Source organism: Montipora capricornis, chromosome 13 (genome assembly GCF_036669925.1).
Source record: "Montipora capricornis isolate CH-2021 chromosome 13, ASM3666992v2, whole genome shotgun sequence".
NCBI classification, from domain to species: Eukaryota; Metazoa; Cnidaria; class Anthozoa; order Scleractinia; family Acroporidae; genus Montipora; species Montipora capricornis.
The window spans coordinates 19937011-19947010 of NC_090895.1; the positions used below are offsets into that span (position 1 = coordinate 19937011).

Here is a 10000-nt window from a genome sequence, read left to right on the forward strand (position 1 = left end):
GCGAACGTCCTTAAGTGATAACGAGAAGACGAAGTATATACTTACCGCAGAATACAAGGTTACATCCAAAATAATAGGCAAATGTATCCATTTAATGTTTCAAAATGGAAAAGAGATTCTTAATTCACAAATGTAATAAGCGCTGTAAATTTCTAATTATTTGTATACGGATATGGTAAATGTTCTTTTGTATTTTTATTAGTTAATGTCCAAAGCTTTATTGTAACCAGACCAATACCTCCCTTTGGAGAGTAAGGAGTAATAAGGGACAGAGCGTTTTCACATGTAGTCACAGCGGTCATGTTGGTGTTCCAAACTAAACCTCCGGGAATTGACTCTATTTTCTTTTGTTTCGGTAATACAATATGGCTGCTGATCACGTGAGTGAAAACGCTCTATAATATTACTATTACTTTAACTACTCACTCACTCACTCATTAATTAATTCATTCATTCATTCATCCAGTCATTCATTCATTCATTCATTCATTTAATAATTCATTTATATATATTTGCTTGGAAACTTAGCCATGCGAAACAGGAGGGAAGAACAAAAAATGAACAAAACAACGATCCTTGGCCAGAAAAAGGAAAAAAAAAAATGCGAGCGATATCGCCATGTAGAAATGTGGAATAAGGAAAGTTATTTCGAGGGAGCAAGAATGACAAGGGAATCCTCCGTATTCGCCATTGTAAGGTTATAAAAATCACATTTTTTTCCAAAATGGCCGCCATTTTAGTATTCTTTCGTTTCCTTGCATATTGATCCTTTGCCCTTGCTTTCAAACGCAAAACTCAAAAGAATATTTAACTATGAACTAGGACAAAAAAGCCTATTTGCAATCAAACAAAAACAGTACTAAAATGGCGGCCATTTTGGAATAAGGTGTGAAAAAAGTGGTTTAAAACGAGGTCTTAAGCATCCTTTTTCTTTGTTAAGTAATACAAAATAAGCAACCAACACGTCGCTTTGGGTGGAGTACTTCATCGAACCAGTCATTGCCTCCAATGCTGTCCACTTGACCGGGATCCGACCCTGTAATTTGATTGACAAGAATGGGTTAATGAACTCGTTCCTAAAGGAATCTCTCGCAAGTCAATTAGCATTTTGAATTTAACTGTTAGAGACACATAAATTTGGTATCGATAATAAGATGAAGTTAAATGTACTTAAATGCAAGCATGTTCATCTTTTAAGATCGTCACCCGAGTTATTAGAAAATTTTCCATCTAAATCGATTTTTGCAGCATATCGTCGTACCAAAAACCTCAAAGACATTTTGGCACCTTCTACATTTTGTGGGGATAGTGGAGCAAATCAGGCAGAGAGAAAACTGGGAGGGTGTTTTTAATGCTCTTCTAGATGTCATCTTTGTAATAATTTTTTAATTCAAGATTCTAAATTTAAAAGCTCTTCCACATGCCGAACCTATAAGATTAACCAAAACTTGCCTCGTGTAATAAATGCAATTTACAGTACGTAGGTTCCACTTCCACAGCATTCAAAGTACGCTTTCGCAATCACAAATCGGCTATGCTCACAAACGAAAAAATGTGCGAGCCTGCACTTCATTTTAATTGTATCGCCGAACACGAGATTTCTGAAATCAGTTTTACTGTTATTGAGAAAATTACCAGCAAGGGAGACGTAGAATTTTATCAGCTTATAATAGGCAATTGGTTCACCGAGCAGTAGGAATAGACTTTGTGTTTTGATCGTTCAATGTGTCAATTCCTTCGGTTTCCGTAGCGTGCACTATATCTGCTACTTACTCACCAGTAACCCTTCCGTTACATGGAGTTTGTTTTCAAGATCGTGACTCTTGCTTTGAAAGATTACAAAGCAAATTTTCGTTCTTTAGGGAGCTTGTTTATGAATGATAATATTTTTTGTGCGTTATTAATTCAACGAAAACCGAAGAAATCTATGAAACAGGTTAAACATGGTTTGTAACACCATGTGAACGAACGAAGCTAGGGTCTCAAATTTGCCGCTTCAGTTTTGGAATCACTTTGCTCTTACCCTGGTAAATATAGCATTTGACTCAAAAATGAAGTTTTAATGAATAAACACGGCGAAGTTTTCATGCTTATGGTAACAAAAAGCGTGATATTGTTGAGATATAACCAAATTTAAGATGGCGTAGTTTGCCGCTTATAGAGGTGAAATGAGGAGGGGGAACAATATAATTAATTCGTCATTTGAAGAAAGGAGAGAAATTGACGGCATATAGATCGTTCGCCGCGTCCATAATGTTGACGACTACGGTGTTGCTTTTTGATAGGACAACAATAAAAAAAGGTGACACACGCTAACAACAACCCGGTGTGGCCAATACATCACGCAAGCGCAAACCATTTCACCCGGTCAATTATCGGCCATGGACAGCTGTTTCGACCCTGCTGGGCCTCATCAGCATGGCGTGGCTAATGTAGCAGGCGGGTATTTTTAACACCCCTTTAACTGGCAGCTACACATGCAATACTTGTGGTAAGCTGGATTTTGATAGACCAACTTTCGTATGACGCTGATTGTTTTTCCTATTTTATTTCATCCATATTCAGGCTCCTAGTTCACTCCATTTGTGTTCCTTCTCTTTCAGGATTACCGTCGTAAGGTTCGAATCTACGTTGAAAAGATCACGCCCGCCCCTCTTGGACGGGAACTGTTAAAGCAGTGTGGAAATGAAGGCCGTCACGCATACCTTGATGCTACCCGCTATACAACTTTGCGTTTCTTACGAGCAGCAATCTCCTTTATCCCAGATGCCTGTGATGAAGGCGCCGATATGACAAACGCTGCTTTTGTTCTTGCACAACCAGGAAGAGAGTTTGTAATTAAGGCTGGTCATGGCGACTGGGAATTTTACTTTTCAGAAGATCAATTTGGCAGTATTTGTGGTCGATGTGTGTGCAAGCCCTTCAGACACTACGCCTGGGATCAAACCGCGTCGGTAGTACGTTGTTTTGGATCCATGGTTGTTAAATTTCTCTCTATCGCTGGCCCTGGGTTAATGTCATTAACAATGGCCTAGACGCATTTTTTTGCGATTTTTTTTAAATTATACTATTAGGAACGGTTCGAACGAGACTATATCGCCAACGAAAGTGTGTAGATGCCCTCCATTGATCATTCTGTTTATACTTTTCAGTCACTCAGTTTAAGGTGATGAAGGCAAGGAAAGTATTTAATCTATGTGCATCTTTCTTTTTTCAGGTGAACAATAATTAGAATAATAATGTGTACTTAATTACCTACTGAAAGAAAGTTCTGAATCTGTTTTGGTCTTGAGAGCTACCGAAATTAAACGATACGTTACTCCTAAAGTGTTCCACTCTTCTACAAATTGAATAATGAGGAATTTGTAACCTTTAAATAACTGTGGAAAATAGAGAGAACAGAACACGCTAGGTGATGACATTCTGCGAACCTGGTCGTTTGTTCTCCTGTTATGTTTGAGTGAATCACCAGAGACCTACAACTATTTCACAAATTCCTATGAACTTCCCGTAGTTTCTTTTCTCTTTTAGTTTTTTTTTTTTTTTTACTGGAAAATGCAACCTTGTTGAAAAGTTGCTCACTTCCCTGGTTGCTTTATTACACCAATTTCCCAATTAAGTCCATGTCACCTAATTGGACTTAGATGAACAGTAGAATACGGTAGAATACTCGGAGAGAATGCCAGAGTAATTATCGATTAATTTAACACCTTCTCTTCAAGAAGTAAAGCTTTGCCTTTCTGTTCGAGTTGTTTCACAAAGGCTTGTCAATAAAACTGGTTTGAATGATATGACAAGGTCTAGTTGGTTCTTATCTCCTAAACTCTCCGCTGCAACTCCTTTATGGGAACAATAAAATAATTGGGCTAATTGAAAGGCTTACAGATAAGGAAATAAGACATTTGGACTTTTCACCATTTCCAATTTCAAAAAAAAAAACACAAGAAAAATTTACCTCATTTCTGGGGACATAAATTTCTTCCAAGTTGACATCGCGAGCCATTCCAAAGTCGGTAATCTTGCAGGTGTGGTGCTCACCAACCAGCACATTCCTAGCTGCAAGATCTCTGTGAATAATCTTTGAAAGGAGAACATTCTCACTATGGAACTGTATGAGACAGCCCCATGTTATCACCATGAGTTGGTACTCAAAGTGGACATTGATAAACTGAAATGCGCCTGCTGCTCTGGAAGTTTGAGTAAGATGCGGTCTCATCTCGACAATGATATACCACAGGGGACTGACCTCAATATAAGGAAAGCCACTGATGCCCTACTCTATGCGAATAGTGTGAGGGTTCTTTTACGTCCCACCGGTGTTATGAACATTGATCGTTTGTGAGGCGAAGCCTATGGATTATCGTCGTTATCCGAAAACAGTAGAGAGTCTAACCATTTCCAGATTTTATTTCAAAGGCAGTACTTTCTCCTCAGGTCCTTAAAGACCCTAAGTGTTGGTCCAGGCGGAATTGTTTGACCCTACGATCTCAATGCTCAAGGAACTGAGCCAACCGGTCGGCTGTCTGGATTAAGGCCGAATTCAAATGCAATTCTTTTGCTTGAATCAAAACGTAAGCTGCACGGAAAAGTAAAGATAGGAACATTTCAAGACACCTGTATATTATTTAGACAGGAATCCTGGCATAAACAAATCATGCAATTACCTCGAGACTTGAGGACTTTTGACAATTATCAATTACTACGGAGAATTTGGTTCTTACTGAGGTAGTGAGACACTTTGAATTAAATAAAAGTGAAGGAGTTGTGGGAACAACCCCTCGCGTGTGGACTTTACTCCATGTTATATCTCCAAGGCTGCTTTTTTGTAATACCCCCTATCCTTTTCGTTAGCTTGATGGATAAAAATGTTCTCACATTTACACTTAACGGCAATGGTCGACCCACTACCACAAAATCCCACGACTTTTTCTCGAAACACACTTTCTATTTGAAACAATATCGAACATATGCAGTTGATTTCTTCATTGCCAACGAAAGAGGGAAGTAATACTCGCACTTAGCAGTAAGCAATTGACTCTTAAGAGCACCTGACCTCTGAAATGCCGGTGCAATGCTTTGCCAACTGAGCTATGAAGCCACACGGTTCGGAGCAAGTAAAATTGTTGGAAGTGAAAAAACAAATGATGCAAAATCCAGGGATATAGCCTTTTTAAAACATTGTCGCGAGCTTTTTTCGAGATGATGGTTTTTTCCTTTTTGTTTTTATTTAGCCCAAGGATTTACACTTCGCTGAAACTTACACCACTAAAACGTGTCTTTCCGCCTTTCCACGAAATGGTGGTCTTTTCTTGTTCTTGGAGAAGCGAGTTTTTCCTCTGAGGAAAGTCAGTAGAAAATTTGGGAAAGTACGCCCAACCATACCTTTTTAGAAGCGATATAGCGCATGCCATCAGATATTTGCCAGGCAAATTTTAACATCTGCTCTGATGTCAGACTCGTCTTTGGTTTAATATCAGGCTCATCATAATAGCGGTCGGTCACGCCCCGGCTCCTCCTCAGGTATCCAAGGAGATCTCCATAAGGCACATACTCAATAATCACAAGTGGCCCTTCTAAAAATGGATTAGTTATGGAAATCAATGGTATGTTTCTTCAAACATCGGCTACAAGGAGGGAGGGGGTCCTAGTTCCCTTATTCCGGAAACTGCTTCCAAACTTGTTCCTAAAATGGTTTATGTTTCCTTGTACTTTAAGATATTTTGTCTTTGCTCCTCTTTTCCATAATTCAAATTAGCCATGTTCTCTTCCCTCCCCACCCCTTCCAAACCCTAGGAAACCCTCACTTTTCCACACGGATCAGAATTTTATTTTATTTTATTTATTTTCAAAATTTTATGTGGCCCATTTCCATTAGTAGGGTGAACGCCAAGATGGGGAAACACGTGGGAATAAAGATGGCACCCAGTCAGCCATTTAGCCAGTCAGAGAACTGGCTAATGGTCTTACGTGAACTTTCTAACCGACTGCTTTGATACCAATGTTTGAGATCATTGGGAAAAGGCATTGACCGATAAGCAAAAATAATTTATACATGGTGGTCACGGTTTAAGGTGGGATGGGGAGGGGGGAGGAAGAGAGCGCCAGCCACGTTGATACAGCACATCCTATCGTCTATGCCAACTTTGGAGGTGAATCAATGGTTAAACGAACAGTGTAGCATTATACACTTGTTGAAAATCTTTGTTGTTGAGTGCTAGGGGACACAAATGAACATTGTGGTTTTTAAATGTAGCTTACCTTGCCCTATTGTAACGCAAGCCAAAAGTCTTATTATATGCGGGTGAGGCTTAAGTTTCTTTAAAAGATTCAGTTCAGAGAGGAGATCTCTCCTTTCCCCTTCAGATGCCCCATCTGAAAAGAAAACACGAAATACAAGAAAATGATGAGAAAATAAGATTTTGAATTTCTCCCGGAAATGTAGACAAATGTATTTGAGTAAAACGGTTATGTGCGAATTACGACTATTAGTTAGTTAACATCACTTTTCAAAATAAACACAAGATCATATTTTTCGGTTCTCGAATAAGAGAACAAGGGAAAAAAACAATCTTGACGATGATTACAGTTCGTATAAACACAACTTAATATTTGCATCAAATTAATTGTTGCAAATGTGCAACAATTAATTTCCATTAAATTGCATTAATTTGCCTTACATTAATTTCCCCCATCTGTCTTAGCGGGAAATCACTGAGATAAACAACAAGATCAACCTGGTAAGCTTTTGACGGCCACAGTGGTCCATTCCTCTTTGTCAGGCAAGTACCGAACGTATGCTTTGGACACAACACCAAATGCTCCACTGCCAATGATTCTTTCCATTGCCAAGTTGCCACGAGGAATCTCCCATTGTGAAGTGCGTATAAGTGGGCCACTAAAGATACAAAGACCGTAATTTGAAGAATACATATTCAATACAGCAACATAATGAGATTCATAATACTTTGCATGCACTTCAAAATGAAACACGTGCGTTCTGTGGCTTAAGAGCTTCATTTATTACTTTGGTTACAATCTCGTTCCTAGAGTAATCGCTTTCGTTAGCTGCGCTCGGGAAAGAGCGACTTAGATCAACTCTAAAATGGCAATGTTTGATTGGCTGTTCCCTGCCACTTTATCGGATATTAGCTTTTTCGGGAAAAAAAATAAAAAATAAAAAATAATAATAAATAATGACTTCCCGAAACCAGTAGGAAGGATACAGATTGTATCCTCCGACTTGTACGCTGCATTGTTTAAATAAAGCCTCATACTGAGGTTTTAGTAGGGAGAGTTCAGATTTGCCTAAACTCTCGAGGGCATAGTCCAATGCGTAATGGAAGGTCTCTACCTTAGACTAAGGATCCATATTCCTTAAACTTTGACTTCCCATGAATAGTCAGAAGACCCTTCACGCAAGCGCAGTTATTCAATTCTGTTTCCTCTTTTGGATTATTATGACGGAGGCCCTGGGAACGAGATTGCTTTGGTTAGGGCTCTGGTTAAGGTCTAGTTAATTCATGATGCGGGGTGAGAACCCCATGATAGTGTTTTTTTTTTTTTTTTTTCAATCTATTTTCAGCTTCGCGTCATGCTGCGAAAGTTGTTTTGGTCTCGAAATTTAATGACGTAATTACAACTAACAAGTCAGGTGTCTTCCTTAAAATAGCCGCACACGGGCTAAAATTAGACTGAAAGGACAAGAAATGGAAATTTCTTTAAGTGTCTAGTCTTTAGCGCTGGAGCACTAATTGGGAACATTGTAAACGGAATCAAAAAATTAACGCAATTCAAACCAAATGCTGTTTTTTTTTTACGAGAGGGGAAAACCGGTGTACCCGAAGAAAAACGTCTCTAACCAGAGAGAGAACCAACAAACTCAAGTCAAATATGACGCTGATTCTGGGTATCAAACCCGCGCGCCACATTGGTGGGCGGCGAGTGTTCTCATCACTGCACCATCCCAACATCTCCCAAAAATTGGAAGAGCCCCATGTATAGTGGATGTGTTGTCTCCCCTCACCATTTCCTCCTCTGGATTAATATGCAACGCTATTTTACTAGCTGATCGACCCTTGTGCATCTAAAGAAATCATTTAGTCATAAAAAAAACGAGACGCCCAGAAATAGGTGTTTAAGACCTTTTACTCAATATAACGAGGAACCTAGCCAGTCTTTTCTCTCTGCTTGAGCCGTAAAATGATGATGATGATGATGATGATGATGACAACGATGGTAATGATTTCTAAGTAAAAGATATTTTCAACTAATAAATCAACTTAATTAAGGAGTTGGATGAGGCTGATGAAAATTAAAAAAAAAAAACAATCTTGAAATGTACAGTCCCATACCGCCGATGATGATAACGATGATGATGATGATGGTGATTATTAAGGTGAAGAAAATGATTTTTAGCACCACCCTAACGTTATCTTTACTTTCCCGGAAGCCTATGTCTCCTAAACCAACCCAGCAATTTCCTTCTGACTCAAAATAACACACACGTGAGATAACACCTTCTTGAAACTAGACTGTTTCCTACAAGAAAAAACAAAACAAAAAAAAAACAAGAAAAAACAACAACAACAACAACAACAGAACCAGAAGCACGATCTTGGACATGCGGCTTTCAGGTTAAAACTTCGACTTCCCAGTGCGTGTTCCAACTCGATCTCAGGTATGTAAAACTTGGACCTTAGAAAGTCATATATCTAACTCATATTAATAAATAGTACTTACGTTTCAAGCACTTCTGTTTCACGGACATCATCAACTTTAATATCCATGAAATCTATGAAAAGAAACAAGTTTATAGTCTAGCACTGTTACCTTGGATATTTTGTTTGCAAAATAAAGGACAGTCTTAAAATAATAAAATAAAATAAACAGCCGAAGCAATGGAGTAGAATACAAACAGACAGGAAATAAATTCCAAATCGGCAGGGAGTTTAATAAAATAAATAAAACGATATTAAAGAGCAGTGTCATGCAATTTCAGTCAAACTTCAAAAACACTACAAGACCTCCTTGCATAAAAATAAATCGGAAAAAAATGCTGTAGTTTTGTTGCCATTGACCATTGAAGTGCACTGAAGCTATTCTTTGTTGTTTTCAGCCAAGGATAAAGAAGATGGAAACGGATTGAGACTTTTTTGAAAGGCACTAAAAATTAAATACGCATAGCTCATTGTGACACAAATATATTCCATATCTTGCCAGTGTTTTTTTAAAGGAATGTTGACGTGGTAACTAAGTACTAATCTGGATTTTTTACCTATTTTAGACCTAAAAGCAGCACATTTAGCATGACAATGTCCCTTTAATCTAATAGTGTCAGTTCTGGAGCAACGTCTTATTCGCATTTGTTGTTTTGTTTCTTTCTGTTTAGAGAAACGCGTTTACACATAGAGACAGTCACCATTAAGGAAAGGGAACACTGCATTTCTAGCCTTTGTGCATTTCCCTAGGTAGCCTTAGATTGCAAGCACGAATTTAGTGGTAACAATTCGAATTACCCTTGAGATACCGATAACTGTAACCTTTTCAAGGCATCAGGGCAATATTGGACTCTCAACAGAAGAAGTTAACGAAATATCTATCGTTTTCATGAGGCGAAGACATAACATACAAATGAAGGATGATCTTAATCTCTACTCCAACCTATTTATGCATCCACACATTAAACCAAACTATCCCAAGTCAAGCCGGTACGTCCATTTAGCTATCCAATTACTTATAATTTTTCTTGTTTGTTTTTCTCTTGGTTTTAGCTCGTCTGTCTGCTCACGTATCGACTGCTTGCTTGCCTGCGTGTTTACCTTCTCGTTATTTATTTATTTTTTTATGCATTCTATTATTTTCCTAGTAATGTAGTTGATTTACGAGATACTGGTATAGGCGAAATGGGCTTCAGACAAAAACAATACCGTTGCACAATTTGTCCGGCAGTAATGCTGGTACTTATTGTACAGACCATAAATACAGATTCTGAATTAAAGCT

General features: G+C 38.4%; 1 protein-coding gene across 1 annotated transcript in view; it reads right to left on the minus strand.

The window, feature by feature from the left end:
• Positions 1 to 10000, minus strand: part of LOC138028448 (vascular endothelial growth factor receptor 3-like) — a 49670-nt gene that overhangs the window by 18483 nt on the left and 21187 nt on the right. Inside the window, exons 10-15 of the mRNA XM_068875989.1 lie at positions 8740 to 8791; positions 6735 to 6895; positions 6259 to 6372; positions 5383 to 5573; positions 3956 to 4078; positions 963 to 1036 (exon numbers count right to left, since the gene is read on the minus strand). Of these exons, the coding sequence (XP_068732090.1) occupies positions 963 to 1036; positions 3956 to 4078; positions 5383 to 5573; positions 6259 to 6372; positions 6735 to 6895; positions 8740 to 8791 (715 nt within the window). The remainder of the gene's footprint in view (positions 1 to 962; positions 1037 to 3955; positions 4079 to 5382; positions 5574 to 6258; positions 6373 to 6734; positions 6896 to 8739; positions 8792 to 10000) is intronic.